Consider the following 27,534-nt stretch of genomic DNA (forward strand, 5'->3'; position numbering starts at 1 on the left):
TAGAGTATGATCTTTGCTTTTTCTCTACAATACACCTCTCTTCTGCCCCATTTCCCCCCCCCCCCCCTCGCTCACCTAGAACTGCACAGCTGAGCGAGGGGCAGTCTGGCTTGGTCTGCCTTCAGTAACTCTTGAGGGAAAAGGACAATGAAGGTTTCTGTGTCTTGAGAGTTTTAATGTCAGCATTAAGAGTGCAAGAGAAAAGTTACAAATACAGGCCCCATCGTCAGTCCAGACAGAACCATATTGGGCTGAACCAGACTCTGACCTGGTTACAGGTGATGCAATTCAACACATCCACACACCACCATTTAGGGTTTGTCAACCTTCCCATATCGTCCACCCAACAGATCCCAGAGCATTCTGGAAAAATCAGGGCAGCTAACCCACAGAGCGTCACCTTGGCACCAGTACTTAGGTATTTTTCCCCAGGATGCAATGCGTTTTGGCCTGCCCTCCCACCCAGAGACCTGGGAGGCAGGAGGTTGGCTAACCCTGTTACACAGATGTGCAGTCCCACCTACACAGCAGAAGGAGCATTTTTAAATCTGGCTGCAGTTTGAGAATTGTCACAACCCCATTCATGCTTTAGGAACCAGGCCCAGATCCTCAAAGGCATTTATGCATCTAACTCCCCCTGAAATTAGTAGAAGTTAGGAACCTAACTCCCTTTGAGCATCTGGGCCCATATGTTAACTCTGTTGTGTATAGAATCATCCGTGTTACAAACTCAATAAAAATCTGTAGTGAAGAAGCCCCCAAGTCTCTTTCCCTTCCCACCCCCAGTTGCTGCTGTCTCTGCCTGGCAATCATATTATTCAGCCCAGTCTTGATATGTTCTGATTGTCAGATGCAGTCTCACCACTGTCCAAGTGAGTGGGTGGAAGAAATGCCTTTGCTTTAGAACGACACACTTTTTGCATCATTGTTACCATTAGACAAAAGTGACACTTTGCAACAAAATGAAAGGAATGGTTACTGATATTTTGTGCCCATGTTTAGGAGCACAGGAGGGCAGAAGCTTACTCAGTAGAGTTTCCTCTAACCCTCCGAGCACCTGGAGACTCTCCTTCAATTCTTACCATCACAGCCGATCACCGCAGACTAGGTCACCCACTTCTAGCTCCTCGCTGTGTGTCTGTGATTGTAATATACTCAAGATGTTCACTTGGTCTCAAAAGTAGCAGCTGAGGTACCTTTTAATACAACCCACTGCAAAATGTATGAGTCATGAGATTTTCCAGTCTCCTGCCTGCTAGACTGGATAGAGTGAGCTCTCAGTGTGGTAAACCACACTAGGGATCTGGAAAGTTGCTAGGCCGCTACTGAGCTGCCCTAGGCCTTGCTTGTTCTGAAAGCACAGAGCTCCATATGATAGGATCTTGGAGGAGATAGAGCCTTTCTCTTGCACCGGAACCACTGGAAAAACCCAGGCAGTATTTCTGCTTTCACTGGAACTTGCTTTTTCTCATTGCATGACTTGCCCAATTGTTCCGAAACCTAACATGCACCCACTCACCGCTACCTCCAGTTCGGAAAGCTGGAAACTGGAAACCTCCGAGAGCTCCTGCAATTACAAGATCTTGTTTCCTTTATTCCTAGCTGCAGAGAAGAGAGGGATTGTGGTCTGGAAAGTTAATACAATAAATAAATAAAAACCCCTTCAAAACTGGCAAGACCAGCTTTGCTGTGTCACCTTTGGTCTTATTTAACGGAGTCCCACTGCCTGCCCTAGCAGGAAATCGATGCAAAAAATACAACAATTAAAGTTACTCTTTCCCCTAATCCCAGGTACCAGTGGGTGCTTTGTGCAGTTGACCAGCCTAACACCTAGAGTAAGGGGCTAGACACATCCTGAAAGGGTCATGGGGAGAGAGCACAAGGAGGAGAGGTCTCTCACAGACCCCACTCTACATTACTCTTCATCGCTTTCCAGTGAAACAGTTTAATCTTTCAAGGCTCATTGGGAGAAGCTGGTTCAATTGTACCCTCACGCTCCGACAAGGGGCCTATTATCCTGGCCCCCAGCTCCTTTGTTTCATCTAATATGTTTTTAAAATGTACAGTTTAATGATCGCAGTGAAGTTCCGATCCAGATCCAACCTTTATGCAAGGTCTGGGGTGTTCAGCCCATCACAGAGCCAGAGAAAAGGGGGTGGATGCAAAGGTCCGATCTGAATTTATGCGAAGTTATTCAAGGGAGTTTGGACCTAGGATTCCAGCTCAGCCCACCTCTAGTACACAGCTGATGTTTTTAATTCCCTTTCCTCCACGAGCTAGCTGCCCATGGATGTCCTCATTATACAGATGTGCATGGCACTTTATGGACAAATAGGAGATCCGATCCCTGCCCCACAGACTTTAGGCCTTTTCCACATGTACAAGTTATGCCATTTGTATTGTTAAACTGGTACAACACCTCCCCTCCCCAGTGTGGATGCAGTTGCCCCATGTGCTCATACTGGTATAGCTATTCCTGTAGGGGAATAAGCTCCACCTGTATAAGGTACCTCAATACTCATATAATTGCATCCACATTAGGAGTTTACCGTAACTGAAATAGTTACACTAGTACAAAAACTGGGCACAGACCAGGCCTTAGAATCTGAGTTAAAGACAAAACCAAGTGATAGATAAGGGGTCAGAGAAGGGAAGGTATTATGTGGTTGAAGTTATTTGTGATCCATTGTGTTAATGTCTTTTATTTAATCCTTTTATGCTGATTTTAAGTATTTTGTGCTCTTTCTTTCTTTCCTTTTTTTTTCTTTTAACTAGTGTGGGGTAGAGATCTGCACTGGGGACCCAAAGCCTGGAGGAGTTAGAGCGAGGGAGTTAGAGCGAGGCTGTCTGGCAAACAGGCTCAGAGAGTTCGTTGCAGGAAGGGGAAGGGAAAGAAAGGTGTGAAAGAAAACAAACGTCCTTGTGGGAGTGGGACACAGAGGTGTACTTGGCCTTTTCTTTTGCTTTGTGTACCCTGAGCTAGCTCCAGGAAGGTAATTACTCTGCGACCAGGACTCCTCTATCCCCAAAGTGTTCTGCTAAAGTAATTCGCTCTTTGATCTTGCTCTGTACGGAGTAACAATGGCCTTTTTTCCCCCGCCCCCCAGGGACCTCCTGGCTCAATGGGACAACCTGGCCTTCCAGGTGAACCTGGCATGAAGGTAAGAAAAACACTTAATGCAAGTTCTCTGTCAGAGCGGAGAGATAATAGAAACTTTTGTTCCTACCAAGAGTCTGCTGTTACACCGGAGTCCCAGAGGACCCCGGCAGTGCCCTTGAATAAGGTATCCTGTGAAGAGGCCTGGGAGCAGTCTGCCTAGTTACAGTGGGCAAGGTCAGACTGCTAAAGATAGATACTATAGATAGGTGTATTCAGGGAGGGGAGCGGCTGGGTGACCCCACAGCAACTGCTCTTTACATGTTTCTCAGCCACAGAGCTCTCTAGTGACACAGTTCCAGGGGGCGGGGAGAACACTTTAACCCTTTGGTTATACAGTTCCAGGGCCTCACGTCTCCTGTGTGGGCCGCTAGCGATCTCAGGTAAAGAGGCTCAAATGCAGGAAGCTTCAGCCTCTGTTTTGGGCATGCAGAGAAACAAAGGAAGGGAGACCCTGACTCAAGAGCCCAAGAAAGGGTCTCAGTAAAAACCCAGCTAGAGCTACATAATCCAGTCAGCTGAATCACAGGCAGGGGCTGGGGTAACGCATTGATACAAAACCTGCAAGAGGATCCCTAGGGACCCAGAGTCAGGGTTTAACCTAGTCTGGAAACAAGAACTGTCTCTGTATGGGAGAGCCCAGGAATATAAATGCCTTAAAACAAGGGCCCCCCGGGATTCCCAGCGCTGGGTTTAAGAGGATGAGCACCCAAAATGGGGGCTGGATTCTGCTAATGCTGATATGGAGTTCTCTTTAAAAAAAAAAAAAATTACTGCTCTGCAAGAATTTAAATATAGCACCTCCATGCCCACACATCAATTAACTAGCTGTTGTTTTTAATCAATACAGCACAAGGCACAGTGCCAGGTGCAATGTCACGGAGCTGTGAATGCACCTTCTCTCCTGGATGAGGAGGAGTGTAATTTTTCTCTCTTTATTTGAATAAGATCTCTGTGCTGCAGAGCTCACAAGTTTTCCATTCTCCATTTAAATTTCAAAGGGTTGCCACTGTGCCAGGGAGTTTAGAACAGCCTGTATTTTGGGATTAAATGCAATTTCCTCTTTGCCATTCTCTTCCCCACCACCACCACCTTTCCTCACCACGTTTTCTTTGGCAAACCTTCTGACACATCACTCAAGCGACTGTGTCTTTGGAGTCCTGATACTCCTTTAACATTTCAGCTATGCCACTTCTGCCTGCCACTCGGCTCCCTACTTACCTTGCCCAGGAACAGAATGCCATTGATCTGCTCAGGTTGCCGGCATCCCCCTCTATAGGATTTACAGTAGCAGCTCTTCTCCGGCTCCCATCGCAAGCAGGAAGGCGGGCGGTGCATGTATCCTCTGGACAGGCTGCCTCAGCTGAGCCAAGCTGATGAGGAGCATTGGCTGAGCTTGAATGGATTGTTTGAAATGGTGGTTCCTGAGAGCAGGCTCCTGAAGGCCTGGAGAATGTCCTAGCACCTGACCCAGATTGAGAGATGGGAAGGAAGGAGAGTAGTATGCTGATAATGGAGAGATGCTGACAGCTCCCACTTAACCACTTTCACTGCAATGAGTCTTGCATTGGTTCAGAGCATGAGATTCTGGTTGCGCTCTCTCCAACCTTGGAGGTATTTAGATGTTCTAGGAATCTCCAAGCAGTAGTTGCTCCCTTGGTAAACATTCAAGGACTCTCTGAGCAGTAGTTGCGTACATTTGTATAATCTAAAGCTGTAGGGTGGCGAAGGAGGAGCACACCACTAGGATACAGTTGCGTCCTTGGCCAAAATTTCTTGCACCTTCCACATCCTTTACTGTTGTGGTTGAATGCTGGCCTCCCCAGAAGCAGTTGCATCTCAGTGGGGCCATGTGCATATATAGCTCAAAAATGACTCTGTGGCGAAAGGCATTATATAAACATAGTACTATGTCACTGGCAGCAGTATCAATTTTTAACTTTTAGAACAATGCTTGGAGTTTCAGAGTGAGGTGAATGGGGTGGGGAAGGAAATGAACATTTTCTGCACATTGCTCATTGCAAAACAGACAAATTGATCTGGATCCAATGTCCCACAGCTGCAAACTGCATCCTCCTCATACTTAGCACTTCACCAAAATATATCGACATAACTGCCAGTTCCAATACTATGTCCAGTTTGCTCCTTTCTGTGCTGTCCATAATCTAGATTCTGCTCAGCACCCATCAGTCATGCCAAAGATCATACTGCTGTTTGCTGGGACGTGTCCGCTCTCCTTCTCATCACTCCAGTTGCACATCTGTTATGAGCACTACTATGCCCTGGGTCCTGGTGTTGTTGCTTTCCCGATAAGATAGCATGAAATTGTTTCCTGCTGTAAGGTGCACGGGTAATTCCCTTTGGCTCAGTCTTTGCAAGCATCCACTGCTGATTCTTTGGCCTATTGCATATCAGTCAGATTCACCCTGTAAGGTGCATGCCATCTTAGAGCTTCCTGTTGGGGTGATGCTGGGTACGTGATTGTCTCAGAGCCATGTTCGCACCCAGAGATTAGACATTTGAACAGGACCAGATAAAGGAAGAGTCAAAATGCAGGAAGAAATGAGAGTGGGGAGGGGGGTGAGGGACGGGAGAAATCGACTTCATCCTGTGGATTTAATACTGTCACCAGCTTGAGTCTGTGCCTCTGTGTTTTTAGGGTGATCTTGGACAGCTGGGGGTCCCAGGAGAACAAGGCCTTATTGGTCAAAGAGTAAGTAGAGTTAGCTTCATATTGGAGTCCTCTTCATTACGTGTATGTGAATGGCTAAGCAGATGAACTGTGGTTTCTCGACCAAACTGTGTGTATAAATGGACAATGCACTGCTCCCTCAGCGTGGGGAGGGTATACTTCCAGCCTTTGGAATGTCCACTGTGTATCTGCAGTGACCGAGCTGGTAGCAGCCTGGGCTAGCCGATCATGGATTCAGGTCTTACCCTTGGACTTGTGAGCCCATGGACATGTGATCATGGCGTGGCAGGAGGCTGAATGTGATACTATAAAGATAAACCATAGCCTTGGGGTTAAGATACTATACTGGGACTCAGGAGCTCTGGGTTCAATTCCCAGTTTGGCTGTGGACTTCATTGGGCAAGTCATTTAATCCTTCTGTGTCTCAGATCCTGGTCTGCAAAATGGGGGAAATACTAACCTCCCTTCCAGGGGGTTGTGAGCATAAGTTCATCAGTATGCATGAGTTACTCTGATACTGCAGTGACAAGGGCTGGATAAGAACCGAGATCAATGGCCTGTTTGAGAGATGTCCAGATGAAACCAAAAGATCACAGGGACTTTTTTTTCACAGGGTAGAGGATTAGCCCAATATCCTGGCCATTTATTCTCACAATAAAACTAGATAGCTGCATGTGAGCTACCAATGAGCTCCTCTTGCCCACAGGGTGATGGCACAACTGGACATGCTACTTTGCAAAACGCTTTAAAGTTCCTTTCAATATGAATATGTGTAAAAACAAGCCTGTTCTGTTCACAAGTTCTTCACAACTTGGGTATGTGTAACCTAGAAGTGGCAGGAAAGGACTCTCGCTGAAGGCCAGCATTAACAAGGAAAACACTGGGTACAGTATGCGTAAGTGGGGAGGGAGCCGGAGCTGGGATGAATGCAGAGATTGAACCAGAAGTGTGTTTCTTGTCCCTTGATCTCCAGACTGAGGTCAGTTGTTGGAGCAATATGGAGACGCCCAAGGTTGCATGAACACAGAGACTGAATTCCCTGCTCCATCCAGGGGAGAGAGGACTTCCACGGGTCAGAGCTGGGGACTGTTGAAGGAAAGCCTGGAACAGAATGAAGAAAGGAGTTGTTCTCTCACTCCAGTGGGGGCTTGTTCCTCTTGATCAATTTTGAGATACTGAGCAAGATGGGGCAACTTCATAGCATAGTCCTAAAAGATGGTGATATAAACAAAGCATACTGGCCCATGCATGGCAATATAGATCTCCACCCTACACCAAGAATATCAGCACTGGAAACCCACAACATTCAGCTCACATTGTTGCAAGGGGAAGTCACTCCTCCTCTGAAGGGTGTTGGCTGCAAAAAGCATGAGAAAAAGGGATGGTGGAAGAGACTGTCCTAAGTCTGTTTGTCTATCTCTCTTGCAGGGAGAGCCAGGCCTGGAAGGGGACAACGGCCCATCTGGGCCAGACGGAGTTAAGGTAAAGATTCTGTGTGGTTTTTTTGTTGGGTAGGTTTTCTTCTCACAAATTTAGCCACTTTCAGACCATGATCCTTCCCCCTCTGCAGACAGGCAAGGGAAGCAAGTATTGTCACACAAGCTACCCTGTTCATCTGACCCCAGACCCTTTTCCTGCCCCCCAAAGACATGTTCAACAATCGTCTCCCCTACCCCATACAGTGGCTACAGTAGGAGGAACAATCCCAATGTAATCCTGGGGGATGCCAGGCAGTATGTCACATCTCTTTGTGTCATGTTCCAGGTTGATTTTGCATCTTAGTGGCCCCATGTGACACATCCCCACCTCCAGCTTAGGGTTTGTATCAATGAGCTGTGACCTCCTTGGTTCAAGGACTCTCAGAGCTTGTCATTGTATCTCCCCGATCAGATGCCTTTCTCCCACACTGCATATCTGTTCTATCAGCAGCCAGTAGTGGGAACTAGTTCCCAATGCCATGTGCACTCCAGGCTAGGCTTATCCTGGAAGGTGCAGGGATCTCCTCTGTAGATACTTTTAGCCAGGCTTGAGACTAACCATGGCTTCTTGCAGCACATCAATTACATGGTAGCATAATGCTCTGCTGTCTAGTTAGGCTTTTCTGTATTGTGCCCTCTTTTCATCCACCCCAGGTGGGGTGGTAAACAGTCTCCACAACATTTCTGGCTCCCACCAGCTCCTTCCATCCCTCCCTCTCCCTTTCTGCACAGACTTACCTGCGATCCAGACCATGGGAAGTAAACCACATCACCTTCCCTTGCCATCCAACCTAAGGTGGGAAGAAATGTAAAGAAGTTTTTTATTTCTTCCATTAGATATGCCATCTTGAGCCAGAAGTCAACTGGGTCTTGAAAAACCTTTTATGCTTCTTGTTTGGTCAAAGATTCCAATAGCTTCACAGCAGTCTTAGGAATCCACCAGGGTATCTCCTTTGCCTCCTTTTAACCCCCACATACTGTTGCGTAAGCAATCCTTAAACCTGCATCCTTCACTGCCCCTTTCAAGTGGATGCTTCATCAGACCATCATAGTGTTTCTCTGGCCTCTAGCTTTTCCTCCCCTGTTGATAAAGTTTTCATTTAACCCTTCCTGAACTATGGAAGCATTTGTGTAGTACACACTAATACAATGGCTCTTTGTCCCCTTCCAGTGGGTAGGACACACAAAGAGATTTGAGTCTGCCGAACTATTGATCCTTTAGCTTAAGCAGTAGAGGCTCTGCTCTTCTCTTAGCTACAGAGATTCCAGGTTCAATCCCCAGAAATGTACTAACCTGGAACATCATTACATTTGTATGACAATAGGATTGAGGTCCCATTGTGGGCTTGGTGCTGTTACAAACATGCATTAAAAGAACTGCCGTGCAGAACTATTTACAAAGCTTATCCTGACCGCAGGTGAGAACCTGAGAATCCCCCACAGAATAAGTTAAATCTGTGCTATGTTCAGTGCTTTTAATCTTAAACACCTCCCTGCTAAAGCTGTTGTCTCTAGAGCCTGAACAATATACTCAGCACAAAGCAGTTACAGATGGATGGTGGGTGTGGGTGACATTTTTCCATGTAATCTTTCTTGCTGTATTATGCATTGTATCTGATCACACATCTTCCATCTGTCTCACACCAAATCGTTCCCTTCTTGATTCCTTTTCCATAATTTTCCTTTCAATCCTGAAAGTTTCTTTGCTTCCTCTTGTTCACACCCTCTCAAAAATAGCATCTCCATGGGGAACAAGTTCAATGCTTGCTTTTTCCCACTAGTGGGTTTCTTCACATCTCTTGTTGCTGGGGCAAAGCCCATAATTAGTCAGTTTGCCAATGCTCTCTTCTGTCCAAAAATATGTGCCTTCCACTTCCATGAGCCCTAAGTGACAATGAAAGCTCCTTCCTACTTTAAATATTCTTTCCTATTCCAGCTCTTTCTCTAGAAATGGAGCTACAGGCAGCCAACAGCATTTTAAGCACTATTACATGGCCAGATTTTATCAGATCTACCTGGCATGGCATTTAAACAACCTGTCATAGGTGCCTTACGTGAACGAGGGCTCTAACTACTGCAACTGTTGGTAGAGCTGAACTTGCAGTAGCAATACTTGGGAAACTTGGGATTGGAATAAAGTCTACTATAGGAAAAGCCTAATAGCATAAAGTTCTCTCTCTCTTTTTTTGGGGGGGGGAGGGGGGGCATTCCCTTTCAATTCTTCAGTTGCACAACAATTAGTTGTACAGTTTACCTAATTAAAAGAGCAAGCCAGACAGACTGATTTTTCAAGTCCATATTCTGTCAAACCAAACCTGTATGAAGCCTTGTTTACAAGAGATCCTTCAGGTTTCAAATCTCGAGCTGCATTCTTGGTGCATCTCAGGAACTTCTTTCGGATCTCTATGAAGGTCCCGTTCTTCTTCAAAAACGGGTGGTCAACAACTTATTTTGTTTGTTTCAGTTTCTACAGATTCAATTCTTCCTTCCTTACAGAATTTTCACCAGTCTGAAATTCCACAGGCAGATCAACAATTGTCCCAAAGCCCTCAACAGCCTCACAGCCCATACCACTATTTGCGAGTCCAGTAACAAGATCCGCCCCCCATTTCCTGGTGGGACCCCCAAATCCTTTTCCGTTCTTGCATTGCATCATTTCTTTTCTGTTCCAAATCTGCAACCTTACCTTTGGATTACAATCCCAATTTCTATCCTTGTGTAGCCTATCCGTCTGCACAGGCCAACAGTTTCATGCCACGGAAAGTAAAACTGGCCAATCCCACAACAAAGTCTTGCGGTTTATTGCTTCATTCTAGTTAAAATATTTGCTGTGCTTCTTTATTTTTGTTTATCATTTGTCAGATCAAACAGTCCTTCCTTATATGATTTTCTCGGGCCATCACTTGCTGCTTCATCTCCAAGTGGTCTTGAACACGTCCAGTTTCTCCCAACCCAAATGTTTCTCTGGACAGTGGAACTGTTGCTATTCATTGCACAAATATTTGTTTAACCACAAAATGTAATAGGCATGATTCTGCTTATAGTAATGCAAGTTTAAATCAGGAGCAACTCCACCAAGGTCAATTGGGTTACATGAGTGTAAAACTGCTGTGAGAACAGAATTGGGCCCTTATTTGTGCCTATAAATTGCTATGCACCAATTGTGAGAGTGGCAACTTGATGCAAGTTTTTGCATCTAGCGCTATAACGGCTGATCTTTCATGTGGGTCAGATGCTGCTGCTCTGCCGTGTGTTCATTCGGGACCTGGGGTACTTCCCACAGCCTCCCCTGACAGCCTTGTCAAAATACCCCTTCTGGGGCTTCTAGATGAGTCCAAAGAGACTCTCTGTCAGATCTCAGCTGCCTGCCTCATGCCCTTAGCCCAGACCCAGGAATTTCCATGCGGGAGATTCCTGCTCAGTTCATTGTGGGGAGAAGCAAAAAGTTCAAACCATCCTGTCTTGTCTGATCCTCCCTTTTTCTTTCTTCAAGAGTCATACACAAAGATCTATGCTTTGTTTGTTTTGAAAAGCAAACATACTCCATTCTTCTGCAGGGAGACAAAGGAGAGCAAGGCCCAGAAGGAGAGAGAGGAGAAAAAGGCACCGAAGGACTGAAGGGAAAGGAAGGGCCTCCTGGATATCCCGGAATCACAGGTGTCCGAGTGAGTTTGAGAAACCAGTCTGCCTGTCTTTGTCTGTCTGCTTGTCCTTGTGTTTCTTTCCACAGAGGTGGTTAATGTTCCTCCCCAACAAATTGAACTTGGTTCAGTTGGTACGTCTCAAGTAATGAATTGTCCTTGGAATAAGTATTAGGCCAGCAGTAATTTCTGCACGCTGGTGATATGTTTTCTCATGCATTGGGTTTTGAATCCGCAGTAATGTCCCTTTCCAAACCGAGTGAAGAAAAGCATTTGTGCAGGCAATCACTCTAAACATTTGCGCATGAAATGATTATCATCTTGGTTATCAGTAGGGACTGAACCCAGGACCTGCCAGTGCTACAAATATGACCCTTTATAACTTGAACTAAAGAACTGAAATCAGTGGGAGGCTATCCAATGGGATTTGGATCAGGTGCTAAGCCGCTGTATCTGACCACGTGTCCTTTGTGGATCAGATTCTGCGTGGGATGTATAGTGTGCACTGAGCAGTAGGTTACAAATGTACAAGTTAACAATCCTCTCTTCTGATAACCAGGAGCAGATCACTGCTGATTTATTAGAATCAGCTACTGCGCTTGCATTGCAGGCAATCTGAAAAGACAGGCTTCAGGGGGGACTCATGTATGAAAAGGGCAAGAGAAAACCCACATTGTGTGTTTTTGGGCCTCTGCTTCATTTAAGCCCAGCAGGAAATAAACACTCGCTTTCTTTTAGAAAGACAACTACGAGGAGGGTCCCGTCGTCTTAGCCTGAAGGTGATAGTCAATTGCTGTAGACGCTGTACAATTGCAGTTAGACACAGCACACACATTGCACCAAAGTCCATCAACAGCAAAGGGGCTATGACTGGAATTTCATCATAATATGCTTAATTAGTACCTAGAAAAGCTCAAGCACCATTTGAGAAGAAAGTTGCCATGGAGTGTAATGGAATTTTCTATGGAACGTTCCATTGTCACTGTTTAGGAAAGGAAGTTCCTTTAAATATAAGGTGACCCAAAACTCTTAAAGTGTGTAATATTGCAACTCCAGCACACAGGGGAGGAGTTTGGTCAATGGCTAAGGTGCTAGCCTGGGACTTGCAACCCAGGGTCATTTCTCTGTTCTGTCATAGACTTTCTGTTTGACTGTGAGCAAGTTATTCGTCTACACTCAAAAAAAAAAAAATCCTGCAGCAGCAAGTCGGAGACAGGTCAACTGACCCAGGCTTGTGAGGCTTGCACTATGGGGCTAATAGCAGCAGGTTTGATGTTCCTGTTTGGGTTGGAGCGGGGCTTTGAGATCCCTGCCTTGCTAGATTTCAGAAACACTGCATAAAACCGCTCAGAGGCTGCATGTTGGTCTCAACTGATTTGTAACTGAAATCAGACCCTCTTGTTTAAAAGGCAAAGAAGGTTTATCAACCAAACTCATAGTTAGAGTGAACTTTTCAGAGATCAAAGCCCTTTTAGGGAGCAGGCAACTTCTGAATTATCTTTCCTTAGAAAGAGAGCTCAGCCCCTCTCAGTAATCCTGAAGTTCCCAGTTGGTCTTTCTTGCTTAAACATAATATAAGTCTGGCTCTTTATGCGGCCAGAAAGTATATTTCATAGTGTTGGATCCATCACTCACCGTGCCTCTCTACTGAGCTGGGACTCCTATAGGTATGTGATCATGTTCTTTGCTGTGGAAAGAATTGAGGGCTGAGTATCTGAAGACTGTTCCTGTAATCCCTCCATAAGAAAATAGGAGGAAACTGTGGAGTCAGGTATCTATGATTCTGGATGGCTGCTACCTTAATAGTTGAAATGCGTTCTCCTTTCTCCTTCTGTGCTTGAGGCAGGCTAAGAGAACAGCAAGAAGCTAATTGTTGGGGTGGGGGAAGCAGGATTAGCCTGGATTTATGTTAATATTTTGCATTGAGGTTGGGAGTTGGGCACTGTGTTGACTGGAAACTAGAAATATTGGCTTAATACCATGTTATTATACAGCACCATAAATATGCTGGATGCTTTACGGAAAAATAAGGCCACAGCCCTGCCCCAAAGAGCTTGCAGTCTAAACCCCTGATCTACAACAGATCCCTGCATCCACGCTGAGCTCACTGCAGGAGTGAGTCCTGTGGGCTCCATCCTGTGACCCCTGACTCATCTGAATAGTCTCAGGACCAAGGTAACGTAAACCCACTGGCGACTAAGTTAAGACACAATCTGACAAGGGAGGGTAAAATATATTGCAGCACCCTTTGCAGCTGTGGGCAGGCACCGCTTCTTGTTCAGCTTTGCTTATTGCCTGTTGTGTGCTGTATTTTTGGCAGGTTTCCTTCGTTTATATTGTGCATGCTTAAGAACCAGTAAAAATCACACAGCTGTATTAAGTTCTGTAGTATAACATATAGAATATAGCAGATTCCAGAGCTTGTTTTTTGCCAAGTTGTTCCCGGGAACGTGGTGCCTTTTTCTGTTTGTTTGGGGAGAGGGGTTTGTTTGGTTGGTTTTTTTGGGGGGGGGTTTAAGTCTGATACAGCCAGAACGCCTGCTCAGAATCACTTTGTTTGGTTTTTTTCTTACTACAGAACACTGTATTGCCTTCTAATATATTTAATACACATTTTGGATAGCCTGAACTTTTAAAACCACATGGCTTTATAACCAGCCCAAACTAAGCCCCAGATATGAAATCTCTCTTTGCCAGACTCTTGGCCCCTTCTCATTGTATAGGCTGATATTCCTGCACCCAGTGGGGTAAGGTTAAAAATGGAGGTTCTCTGATGGAAGGGAGACCAGTTTTTCTTTTGCAACTTTATGTGCAAGCCTTTTGTATTAACCTCCCACACAGAAAATCTGTAGAATCAAATTATAGAATATCAGGGTTGGAAGGGACCTCAGGAGGTCATCTAATCCAACCCCCTGCTCAAAGCAGGACCAATCCTCAACTAAATCATCTCAACCAGGGCTTTGTCAAGCCTGACCTTAAAAACCTCAAAGGAAGGAGATTCCACCATCTCTCTAGGTTACGTATTCCAGTATTTCACCACCCTCCTAGTGAAAAAGTTTTTCCTAATATCCAACCTAGACCTCCCCCACTGCAACTTGAGACCATTACCCCTTGTTCTGTCATCTGCTACCACTGAGAACAGTCTAGATGCATACTCTTTGGAACCCCCTTTCAGGTAGTTGAAAGCAGCTATCAAATCCCCCCTCATTCTTCTCTTCCGCAGACTAAACAATCCCAGTTCCCTTAGCCTCTCCTCATAAGTCATGTGTTCCAGTCCCCTAATCATTTTTGTTGTCCTCCGCTGGATGCTTTCCAATTTTTCCACAACCTTCTTGTAGTGTGGGGCCCAAAACCGGACACAGTACTCCAGATGAGGCCTCACCAATGTCAAATAGAGGGGAACGATCACGTCCCTCGATCTGCTGGCAATGCCCCTACTTATACAGCCCAAAATGCTGTTTGTCTTCTTGGCAACAAGGGCACACTGTTGACTCGTATCCAGTTTCACGCCCACTGTAACCCCTAGGTCCTATACTATATAGATACTATTAGGAGCCTCCTCAGCTCTCTGCCAAAATACAGTTTACAGAGCCAGAAATGTAAGTCACCAGAGATAACTGTGATCCAACTTCAAATCCTCTACTTTAAAGGGGGAAATATAAACAAATAGTTAGCCCTTCCACTAGTGGGGAGATGTGGCAAAAGCTATCTCAGACACAGCCAGCTAAAGAATACTGGAATCGAAAGGACATTTGAAGGTTCATATATAAAGACAATGAAAATTCCATCAGGAAAAGCTAACATGGGGCAAATCCCAAGTCCTGGCTCAGGCAAACGCTCCCTGAGAATTCCTTGAGAATTTTGCCTGCACAAAGATTGGATAAAAATTGAGTGAGAGCCTCAAGATTTGGCCCATACTGCAGCATCTGTGATTTCATCCATATTTATCAAATAAGCTTCCTGGGTGGGAAGGGGGAGAAAGTGTGTATAACACACACACATCTATACATAATATGTGTGATGTATTATATAAACATATCGCAGGGGGCAGGTATGTTGCATGTATGAAGAGTGTGTGTACATAACACACATGCACAAACACCAATATGTGCATATAATATAATAGTATGTATTGTATATGCATAGCGGGTATCCCAATTCATATTCTAGATAAATAATGTTAAGCAGATCTTCATCCATAGCTGCTGCATCTTCAGCAGGATTCTAGTGGGTTGTCCAGCAGCAGTCCCAACAATGTTTCAGCCTCATTGCAGTTAATACCTTTCATCCACAGTCTCCCATTTGGCCAGATTGAGAACAGTAATTTAAGCACCAAGGGTTACAAAAAATCCCACTTGTCTAAACGAAATCCAGGATTGTTGGTGAGTTTTTCACTCCCCTTTCTCTTAACTAAAGAGATCCAAGAAACAATCCGTCGTGTTACCTGTGCCAGAAACTTGAGACACAGCTGGGACTGGGCACTCTTTAAACTTTATCTGATATTAGTGGTGGTTGGTTCAGATTTAGTGTCTAATATAACTAAGTGACAAAACCCATCAGTAGCTCCTGTTCCCAGATAACTTTCTTTAAGACCATCAGTACATATATTTTGATTTTTAGCTTGATTTGTAAAAGAACTCAACATTTCTATTTAACAAGCATTCTCAAGCAAATTTAGAAAATAAGATTACTTGCTGTTATCAGTGATCTGTTATTGATTTGTTTATTTTTAACCCAAATTAAAACTTTTGTGCATGAATTCAGCCCTGGGGAAAGGTGGTGGGCTGACAGCCCTAGAGAATGAAGTTCTCTGTTTAGCCACAGAACAGATAGACACAGGGAGCAGTGGCAGGGAAAGTTCCTTCCCACATGAGCTGTTTTGCACATGACCTCAACCCTGATTCTGCAGGGACCGCATACAGGAATGAAAAAGGGGTGTTGGTCTCTATGGGCCGTGCAGTCCTCAGCCTCCCAGCTAAGATTGCAAACAAAGGGGGTCCTTGAAGGTTAACCATGATGGTGAGTTCATAGATTTTTAAGGACAGAAGGAACCATTAGAGCACCTAGTGTGATCTGCTGCATAACACAGGTCATAGGCTTTCATCCAGTAGTTCCTGCATCAAGCTCATATCTTGTGATTGATCTAGGGGTTCTCAACCATTTACTTTCAGAGTCTGCCCCCAATATACTATAAAAACTCCATGGAGGGGGGACTCTGGGCTTCAGCTGCAGGGGGGACTTAGGAGCCCTGAGGGCTTGGGGCGGGGGGGGGCTCAAGACTTCTGCCCCACAGAACTGAGGGGGGCTTGAGGCTTCTGCCCCATGAGGTGGCTTCTGCCGGGACTTGGGGGCTCTAGGTTAGGGGTTTCAGCCCTATGGGGGCGCCAGGGCTTGGGACTCCAAGCTTCAACTGCCAGGCTCGGGGCTCCAAGTGGCTCTGCTTGGCAGACCCCCAGTGGTCCATGGACACCCAGTTGAGAATCACTGATCTAGAGTGTATTTTTTTTTTATAAAGACATCCAATTTTGATTTAAAGTTACTGTGTGGTGGACATTTATCCACTGGGAGCTGGACTGAGACCTCCCCAAATTCATCTCAGGTAAGTCAAGTCACACCTTCTAGCTAATAGCTTTTGGTCAGTTCATACTTTTTCATTATCTGTGTTCCCTCCCTCCCTTCCCCAAGGGATTATTGGTGAGATGTATTCCACCTTCCGTGGCACTAACTTCTGATTTTAGAGTTATCAGGTACCCTGCTCTATTGTAATGCCACCACCTACCCTTTCAGCCATTCCATCCAATTTTAGCCCTTCCCTGAGACTGTATAAATAATTAACAAGTCAAGAAAAAAATGAGAGATGGGTGATAACATGACCCTGGGGACTCCAGCCACCTTCCACATGAGTCCATTTTCTTTCTTTAACTCTGCCTTGCTTTGTTTTTGTGGATTTGTCAGGGGCTTGTTTTAGCAGTTTGCTTGTATGAGCCTGTATTGCATTATGTCTATTTTGGATAGGAGGAGGAGGATTTTCAGATAACTGAGGTCTGGATAATTAAGGATGGTCAGCACTTGTGTTAATGTCCTTGGTGTAACATCGTAGATACCTTTATAATAATTCTCAGGCTGTAGACAGGGAAAGAAGCCCAATCAGCATCACTATAAAGGTAACAAGAAGAAAAGGACGACATGTGGCACCTTAGAGACTAACAAATTTATTTAAGCATAAGCTTTCATGAGCCACAGCTCACTTCATCGGATGCATTCAATGGAAAATACAGTGGGGAGATTTATATACACAGAGAACATGAAACAATGGGCGTTACCATACACATTGTAACGAGAGTGATCAGGTAAGGTGAGCTATTACCTTACCTGATCACTCTCGTTACAATGTGTATCGTAACACCCATTGTTTCATGTTCTCTGTGTATATAAATCTCCCCACTGTATTTTCCATTGAATGCATCCGATGAAGTGAGCTGTAGCTAACGAAAGTTTATGCTCAAATAAATTTGTTAGTCTCTAGGGTGCCACAAGTCCTCTTTTCTTTTTGCAGATACAGACTAACACGGCGGCTTCTCTGGAACCTATAAAGGTAATAGTATCACAGCTGTTGTGTTGCACAGTTGCTGTCTGGGCTCCAGGTGGCCCAGCTGGGGCAGTGTAGTAGCCTTTTGTCTCTGAAAACCTAGGCTGAAATCGCAGGTGAAAGGAGTAGGTGGAGTCTCAATCTGGTGACTAGGGGAAGTTTGTCCACATCTCCAAACCAGGGGATATCAGCAAACAATCCTGGCTGCTGAGACAAGCCATGCGTTGTGTTGAGCCCCAGACAGCTGTGGCTGGTAGAAGGGCTTCAGTCAGTTGGAGGGGTAATGTTCATGCAACATCTGTCATTTGGCCATTTTGTCCAATGAACTTAGTCAGGCTGCTACCAAAATCCCCGTCAGCTCCAGTCCCTCCCTGGTACAGTCAGCCAGTTTGCTCCACTCCTCCCATCGATAGGGCTAGGCCAGCCAGCTCCACCCCCGCTTCCCTGGCAGTCTCCAAGTATGATCCTTTCCTCCCTGACAGTCCCAGCTGCTTTCCCCACTCTAGGCTTCCTCCCAGCAACCTTCCAGCTTCCCTCTTCCAAAGGCCCCAGCTCCCACCCCAGCAATTCTGCAGCTTTGCGTAGCACCAGGACTGTGAAGGATTGTACCACTGCACCCAGCAAGAAATCCCACCTGGCATCCCCCTGCAGATAGGTCACTTGTTTCTTTGCAATATTAACTGGAGAAGGTTAGTACCTAGCACATTAAAACACAGTCAAAAGCAGCATCCAATGTACTCCTCTTAACTTAGATTTAGAAATTCAGGCAGGCTTGCACGTTTCCCCTTGCCCTTGCTCTCTCGCTCATGACAGTTTCTCCATAGTGGGGTCCCGGGCTGGTTTCTTATTTCCTCTACTGGGGTCCTACTGGTTCTTGCTGACCTCACTGTAATGAGACTCTGACTCCTTTCTGGATTCAGTGATTTAACTCTTGGCTCATCACTCATTCTGCTTAGTGAGATCCCTGGCTTGTTTGAGCTGCAAGAAACTGACACTGTATCTCTGTTCTCACACAGGAGTTCTTTAGACTTTGAGCCTCTGCAGTTCAAAGGGTGGCTAGAGATGAGGGTCCTTGGTGACTGGTCCAAGTAGAGTGATCAGGCTCTCTGAGCACAGCAGATGCTGCAGGAATAGGGTCCAGAGTCTCTTTGTGTTCCATGTGCGAGTGAGGTAGGGAGACAGTATCTCAGCAGCTAACACAGGGGTAGGAGGATGGCATCACACTGGCTAGTTTGAATTCAGGGATGCTGCACTTTGGTTGTCACTGCAAGAGGAGGGATGTGGTTTGCTGGTGTTTAGGGCAAGTTCACCTGCCATCTGTACATCTCAATTCCTGGAGCAGGGAATGACACTGCCTAGAGGGTAATGTGCACTTCATCCAAATCCCTGCTGCTTGTTCAATCCTCTTCCTTGTAACTGAGGATGGTCTGAAACAAAGGTTGAAGTCACCATTATATAAGCAGAAACAGCAGCAGCTTGCCAGGTGTTGGACATGAGCAGCCAGCAGCTGAGAGCAACCCATCTCCTCTAATATGTTCCTATTTAAACCTCCTCTCTTTTCATTCTACAAAGAGTCCAGCATTTCAGCCTCCTCCCTCTGAGAACAGCTAATCAGCTTGTGGCTGTGTGGAAGTGCCAAGCCAACTGGCAGGAGCATGGTAGTGGATTTCCAGCTGCTCTCCAGAGTTGAGCACTGTGGTTTTCGTAATGTGCTGGTCTTCGTACAAGTTGGATATCTGATAGCAGGGGTTTTACAGTTCCAGGAAAGTAATTGGAGAGCCCACAGGTAATGAAGTATAACATGATCTGAAACAAGAAAATCCCTCATTTTATGGCAAGACCGGGAGCTAAAGCCTCCCTTTTTTTTTTATATCTTCACTTTGAACCTGAAATCACATCTGCGGTGTCATTTGCAGCTCACATCTGGGGTCAGAACGTCCTTGAGCCAGACCCTCAGTTGGTGTAAATCAGCATAGCTCCATTACACCAGCTGAAGATCTGGCTCTGTATGTTGTTGCTGCTGCTTGTCAGCATGGCACAGGGCATCTGCACAGCCGAGCAGACCAGAGCCGCTCTAAGGACTGGCAAATAACTCTTTTTAGTTAATATAATAGCATGACAAGGCCCAAGAGCCATCCATGCATTCCAGAAACCAGGCATCTACCTCTCCCTGGCTAGACCACAAGTGTGTAGGACAGAGGAACAAACCAGGGCTGGGGACTGAAGGTATGATCAGTTTCTTGATCGGAATACAGCAAACTCAACCCATTGCAGAGGGACAATGCAAAACCTATGCCCCGCTTAAGTCTTCTTTTGTCGCTTTAAGTAGGACTTAAATGGTGCATTGGTTTTGTTCCCAGCCTTCTGCATGGGGCTGAATTTCACTCTATAAGGATAGCCGTTTGATCATCAGAAAGGAACAAATCTTTGAGCAGCAAGAGCTCATGCTAAGGGGGTTTGTCCCAAGATGAGGCTATTTTTCTGCTTATTTACTGGGTGTGTTAAGCCATTTTCATATCTTATATCCATCAACTTCACACCCTTCAGAACAAAACCCCAAGGAACAGACCTTGTTGGCTGAGACTGATTTTCCACTTCTAAGCCACAGATCCACTCCAACACCTTTATAGAATAGACGTGTGGCTGGTTTCTAATCTCATTACACTGGTGTGAATCTGGGGTAACTCCTATCAAAGCCAATGCTCCACTGAAGCCAGCGGAGTCGTTCGGAGTCACTGAGAGCTGAATTTCCCCCCTAGTGGTTTTACATTGTTCTTTTCCATTTCCTGCCACTGGAAACATGACTGAAGAATTTTGTGCAACTAAGTGCCTCCCTTTGCGGTCACTGAATATGTCTGTTCATTCTGAGCATGAGAGGTCAGCGAGAGCCGGCAATGCCACATCGAGGAATGGCATTTAACTCACTGCAAATATCAAAGCTGCTTAAGAGCAATCCTACAGTCATTTCTGCTTTAACTTGTGTCAATGCAAGGAGAACTTATGCATTTCTGGTAAGGTGTTAAGGACTGTCTCTCTTAAACTAAGTAGCTGTCAAACTGTCGTCTATGGACCATCCATGGAGCCCTTACCGCAGGAAACATTTTGAGAACCATACACTGAGGGATCAAAGAATTGGGAGGGGACTTTCTCTTACCAACTGATCCACAAAATAGAAAACATGGAGCACCATAGTGTAAAGGAGTACTGCTGAAAACACCACCTCCTTTAGACGGACTATGGAGCAACTCACTAATATCTAGCACTTTTCATCCATAGATTTCAAACTACTTTCAGTATCATAAACCCATTTTAAATATGGGAAAACTGAGGCAAAGAGGTGAAGTGACTGGTCCAAGGTCACCAAGCAGACTAGTGGCAGAGTCAGAAATAGAGCCCAGGTCTCCTGAGTCCCAGTCAAGTACTCTATTCATTAGGTCACACTGCCTCTTACATGATATGCCTTGAAGCCTGTAAATGTCATTGCTGGATGGACGCAAAGCACCAAATACTGTCCCAATTCAGCAAAGCACGTAAAGACTGTGGGAATTAAGTATATGTACTTAAATGCTTTGCTTTCAGCAGGGATGGTTTGCTGAACTGGGCCTATGGAGCTGCATCTTTAGGTGTGGTTGCAACTCATAGGCATCTCTCTCCCTCCCATTCTGCAAGCACGGCTGCAACCCCCATGGAACTCCAAACTCTGCTGCTATGGGTCCTCTTTCAGTATTGCTCTAACAGCCAAGGCATCTCTTGAAGCACCAGTTTGATCTCTGATCTGGAACAGTAAACAGTCATTTTTAATGAACATGTGGGTGTTTGTTTTGTTTGGGTGGGTTTGTTTGGGGGGGCTGTCTTGCTATTTTGGTATGTGTGACTCAGCCCATCAGATCTGCCTAGTGGAATCTAATGTCCTGCAAGCAGCAAGAGTTCTGTGATGATTCACAGAGTTTTCCCCCTCAAAAATCTGGAGCATTCCATCAGACACATGTGGACGTTGCTCACAAGGGGAGATTGATCAGCCTTCTGCCGCAAAGAGGAGCTGGTTACCTCTTTCGATGAATTGGCCAGCTCTGCTTGGGCTTTTCCATTCTGAGAATCTTGCTCTGCGGGAGGAGGGCTGGTCCCAGCTGGTTTTCATTTAGAGTTAATAGGAACTGAAATGAGCCAGACTTTGAAATCAATCCTGTTTCCTTGGCACAGGCTCTTTCCTGACTCAGACTAAGGAGACTCACTCTTTCTCTCTCTCCCTCTCCCTCCAGTTACTCCAAGATTCCCCCTCCTTATTGTGAGAGAGATTTCATTCCCCACCTCTGCCACAACCTCAGGGCCTTCGTGTTCTTCAAAAGGAAGACTGTAACCCCTGCTGCTTAAAGGAATTGGACCTACACATTTCTCACTGCAGAAAACGGGAGTCATGCTGCTAAAATGCTGTGTCTTGCCCTCCCCCATGTTTGAACTAAAAGAGTTAGTTCATGTGGTGGTTCTGGAGAGACCCTGTATAAAAGCTTCACAGCTGAGCACTTAGTGATGCTTTGCACTTCTCCAGCTCTTTCCACCCAGCTGTTGACAAATACAGTATTAATCATGTCTCACTAGCTATTGCACTGTGGAGTAGTCAAGTATCCCTATCCCCATTTCACAACCGGGCAGACAGAGGTACAGAGAAGAGAAGTGACTTGCCCAAGCCACACAGCCAGTCGGTGACAGAACTCAGACTAGAACCCAGGAGTTTTGCTACAAGTCTCTAGCACTGACCAACAGGCCACACTTTCTTTGTACGATGCATGCTGTTGACCATGTAGATGCTTCCACGGTAAACTTCAGGAGTTACATGACAGCGCTCTCAGTATAGAAGACCATCTCCTGCATTATGTTCTCTGTGACCCAGACTCTGGATGTCAAGCTGTGGAAGTCGACTCAAGAGGATGCCAGAATGACAGCTTTTAGCTACAGTCTCCCAGTTTGAGCTTTAGCTCTTTTTATAGGATTCCCCGATTGTATTTTTCATTTAATCTCATCTATCTGGCTGTACCAGCACTCTTCACCATGGGTGAAGAGTCTCTTGCTGCTTCCCAATAATCACAAATTCAGACCTCTGAACCTTGAAAACCAGTTGCTTCTTGTTTTCGTTCCTTATATCCAGTCATGAGTTGCTCCTCCTCCAAACCACTGCTAGACAGAGAGATTACAAAATGTGTTTCTTGTAAATCTGAAACATTTATGTCTTCAAGTGCCCAGCCCCAATTATCTCCTAATTTCCTGAAAACTTGTGGACTGTCCTCTGTGGGGGGAAGGATTCTCTCAATCAGTTTATTAAGTGGAGCTTCTCATATGGAGACCTTGCAGAGCAGTAGGAAATGATAGGGTGTTTTTTCATTTTCCTTTATGTTCCTCCTTTTTCATATTTTTCTTTGCTAGTCTTATTGCACCTTTGGTTTCTTTCCTACCCCTGTTACTTCCTCTGAATCCATCCCCAGTTCCCCTGGCCCATACTCCCCCCTTTTCCCCTCACTCTTTCCATCTCCACCAATACACATTTTGATTACAGCAATCACATGCCTTCTCTTTAACTGACACGTTTCTAATCAGAGGGAGTGATTTAATGGCTTCCATTCAATGAAGCCCAAAAGGCATTGGCATTACATTGATAGTCATTTTCCTGAGCAGGTTAATGAGCAGTATTGGATCAAAATTGTGTCCATGGGCTTTGGTAGGGTACATCACCCTTATAAGACTGCTTTTCATGACTGTCCTGAATGTCCTGACAATGCTTTCTTCCATCGCTGTGTTACATCTCCAGATGCATATTTCCTAAGTTTTCCAGAAGTGCTGAGTACTTGCAGATGCCATTTAAAATCGGGTCAATTGGGTCATATCTTCATCAACTTCAGTAGAGCAATGCTGATTAACATCATCTGAGAAGCTGGCCCACCTATGATTATTCTAGAAGTGGGGGCAAATCTAACCCCAATATCTGAACTCCAGCACACCTTTGGGAAGTTTGGATCCAGACTGGAACTTCGCTGTTCAGGTCTATTTGGCCTTTAATCAGTTTTGGAGTCTTCCATTCACTTCTTATAATATTTTATAGCAAATCTCCACTCACTTCTTATAACATTTTAGTCTGCAGGGTTTTAGGGCTGTAATGTAGATCTCCATTGGTCATGCTCTGTGAGTTATACAATGGGAGTGCATTTTCCTCTTCCCCCAAAAGCTGACAGATAGTGGACTGAAAAGAGCTGTTGCATAGGCTGTGTTCTCTCTCCTTGTCTAAGGATTCTTGTACCCGAATGGACTTCAGTCGTCCCCACACATTTCCAGATACAGCCTGAAAATTAAAAAGTTAAATCCCAGTTTTTCCTTCAGCCACTCAATGTGTTAATTCATACATTAAGCTGTGTTATATATTTAAATGGGGGTAACAATGAAAGACGCCCACAGGCGCAAGAAGAGCTGAGTCGGGCTGAAAATTGTAGGAACAGCTGGTGCACGCAGTGTGGTGGTCTGTCTTTGTACAGTGTAGAGATTCATGGAACTGGGTGGGCGTTAATTATCAACAAAAGTTTCCCAATACATAAGATAAGCAACTGCTTCAAGTATCCGTGTGGAGCATGGAAATTATGCAATAAAACACCCCATGTGCTCTTGAAACAAAGAGGTGGGAAACCTACTGAGAAAAGTGATGAACTGAGACCAGATGAAGAAATGACTGGACTTGTATACATCTTGAGAAATTACTTCAGTGTTTAGAAAACTAACTCTAATGCGGCTAGTGACAGCTCAGTTGCTGTGAAGAGTGATGTGGAGAGAGGACTTGCTTAAGAGTGTAAGAAACCCTTGGGCTCTGAAGCACAAGGCAGTGGGATTGAATAGCTCAAGGCATTTTGGAAAAGGACAAAATGTTTCTGATGAGATGAAGGACTTTGGTATAAAGGCGGGAAGGAGGAGCCCTAAAACAAGAATACCTGCTTCCTCCTGTTAAGCAAGGTGGAGTTATTGTCCCAGGGTGAAAGTCAGCCCTGTGCAGAGGGCCGGCACAAAACCAGTGTGCCACTTAAGCCCTCAGACTAGAAGCTGCAGTGGGACTTAAGTGGTTTGTGGGCCTATTCTGGGTGAATTCCAACCCTCATCTATAGAATTGTGTGAGCGCCACCATCCTGGTTGTGTAGATATTTCACATGACTTGGTTTTTTTTGCACCCCTCTCAAATATTGCTTTATTTGCATTCCATGCAAGAAACATAACTCTTGATTGCCAAAGCCATCAGCCGCTAAAAACACCCCCGTTTGTTGGGAAACTAGCCGTCCCCTCACCCTTTGAAAAATATCCCAGACCTCTGGGGAAAAACCTGCAAAAATGGGCTCTTTCTCAAATTTGTAATGAAATTTTCAAATGAGCAAACCAACAGATTGTAATTTCTGTTTTTCTTAAGCAAATATTTTTGCGCACCTAACACTGTATGGCTTTAGTTTAAAAATGCTCCCTTCACAATGTCGCATCACAAATACCATAATCTCCTAGAGGCACTGGCATGCTGCAATTTTTTTTACAGATCTGATAAACAGAGCAGTGTATAAAGGGATATTGCTATTTAGAAATAATCCCACTTAAGGAAGAACAATTGGAAAGAGGATTTGTTTTTTCAGCAAGATGATGACTAAAAGTTCCCATCAAAAAGCTTACAAACTTTCTCAAAGAATAAAAATCACCAAGTGTGTAGTGCCTTAGCCCTCAGATTCAGCTGATTTGAATCCAATAAAAAGACCTTGGAGTGAATTGTTTTTATTTATGGCTTCTCTATGGTGCCCATCACTGTAGTGTTTGCGCTAGAGATCAGTAGCTAAAAACACAGGAACTGGCAAAAGACACTAGAATCCACCATGCTGCAGACTCTGGGTGGGATTCTGGCACCTATGACTTCAGCAGAACCAGGATTTCACCCTCTGTTTTCTCACATGGACAGACAGACAAACCCTGATTTTTTTTCCCCCAAAGGAAGTGTATTGGAAACCTTCAGATAACTGAGAGCTTTGGTTTTGCTGAGCTCACAGGGTTGCATCAGGCAAGGTTGTGATTAAGCCTGTACGTGGCAGTATGGCACACCATTTGCTCTTTCTTGCTGCCATCTTGTACTCCAGATTCTAAACTTACTTTTTGTTTTAAAATGAAAGTTTCTGGCTCTTATGGTTACAGAGAGAGCCTCTAAAAAGTGAACTAAGTGTAAAAACAACCAAGAGACATCTGCAGAACCTAAAACAATAACAGAGGTGCGAACTGCTCCTTTCATTTCAGCAGGGGCCAGCTCAGATACCCAATGACAGTAATTTTACATGTCAACCTTGTGGACAGTTTCACAGCTCACAGAAGAAAGAAAGAGGGAGTAATGTATGAAGATCAGCACAGTCTCCTGTGTGTGACAGCTAGCTCATTTTGGCACCACCAGTGTGGGGGCTTGGGAGATACTGCCACTTTTTCCCTCTCCGAATTAAGAAAGAGTCAAGCCCAAGGAGTTTAGCAGATCCCATGAACATCTGAGCTACACCTGCCCATAGCTATGTCAGCACAGACTCTTAGGGTGGATGCAGTGTACACCAACAGAATGAGGAGTTTTGCTGATGTGAGAATACTACCTCCTTGAGTGACATTAGCTATGCCAACAGAAGTGTGGTTATGTCAGCGTAACTATGTCTACACTGGGGATTTTGCCAGCATAGCTGTGTTGTCGGGGGAGAGGAGGAGTTTTCCCACTCCTGATCAACTTAATTATGCTGGTATAAATTTTAAGTGGAGACCAGGCCTGAGACAAAGAGAGATTAAGACATGTGGCCTGATGTCACATATCAAGTTGGTAGCAGAACTGGGAATGGGTACTCAAGAGGCCCAACTCCCCTTCTGTTACTCTCACTACTAGAGTTCATTGCCTCCAAACTCAGGAGCACAGTGAAAGGATTCCTTTAGGTTCCCAGTAGAAATATGAATTGTGGGTGTGCTGCAAGACTGGACCCTTGGTATTCAGCACTGATAAAGTGCAGCAGTGGTACAACCTGCTGTCATACTTCTGGGACAACTGTCGTTCTAGCTCATTGATCTGTGCATAGGCTTGGAAAGGTTCTGGCAAAAAAAAAAAAAAAAACAAACCCCTAACAACAACAACTGGGGAACAAAGAGGGGAGCTCCATGGGCTGGAGACAACTGATAGAAGGAATCAAGTACTCTGGAGCAGAGACAATAACTTTATGGAGGATTATTAGCCACTCTTTTCAGAATGCTCTTTTGAAATGTATGGCTCATGCAGAACAGACTCGCTGTACTCAGGGAATTGAAGGGCTAGCTCAACTCTTCCATGGAGTGCAATAGGTTTGAACTGCTCTTGGAGCAGAGACCTCTAAGGCGCTTGTGTCAGATCAAAGCTGAGAAACACTGCATGTGACCAGGCTTGTTATGTGTTGATACTTTTGTTTAGCCAAAAGACATCCGATTAAACCAATCTGCTTCCACAGTGTCATTAGTGGTGAAATGCCGGAGAGAGATCTGGGCAGACACAACTGCTAGACTGATACAGGAAGATGGACTGGTACATACATACTGAGGAAAACTTCAAGTTCCAATTGCCCAAATGTACAAACTCTTTTTCAGTGATTGTCCAGCTGCTGTTAATTCCTGTCAAATCCAGTCTATCACCAGGCCCACAGCCACCGGCACTCCTAATAAAACACTGAATCCCTGGGCTCCTGTTTTCCAGCTGATGAAAAGGAGCTGAGACATGGCCCTGTGAAACTACTGCTGTCTCATTCTTGTCTTTCACACATTTCATGCACTTCCAGTTCTATCCTGGGTCCAGTGTAGGGACCTAGAAGTCTGCTATATTTAACTACCTTTCACGCTCCCGTGTCTGACTCCCCACAGCCTGGTTTACATATGCTTTGTGTGCATGGACGGGTTGCAGGTCTTGTGTGTGTGATTGAGAATAGGTGTAA

At 45.1% G+C, this 27,534-nt stretch overlaps 1 protein-coding gene across 3 annotated transcripts in view; it reads left to right on the forward strand.

Moving 5' to 3' along the window:
- Positions 1-27,534, forward strand: part of COL27A1 (collagen type XXVII alpha 1 chain) — a 240,651-nt gene that overhangs the window by 175,138 nt on the left and 37,979 nt on the right. For all 3 annotated transcript variants that reach the window (XM_073314249.2, XM_073314253.2, XM_073314251.2), the window contains 4 exons: positions 3,108-3,161; positions 5,817-5,870; positions 7,278-7,331; positions 10,885-10,992. In XM_073314249.2, the coding sequence (XP_073170350.2) occupies positions 3,108-3,161; positions 5,817-5,870; positions 7,278-7,331; positions 10,885-10,992 (270 nt within the window). The remainder of the gene's footprint in view (positions 1-3,107; positions 3,162-5,816; positions 5,871-7,277; positions 7,332-10,884; positions 10,993-27,534) is intronic.

Source organism: Lepidochelys kempii, chromosome 16 (assembly GCF_965140285.1).
Source record: "Lepidochelys kempii isolate rLepKem1 chromosome 16, rLepKem1.hap1, whole genome shotgun sequence".
NCBI classification, from domain to species: Eukaryota; Metazoa; Chordata; order Testudines; family Cheloniidae; genus Lepidochelys; species Lepidochelys kempii.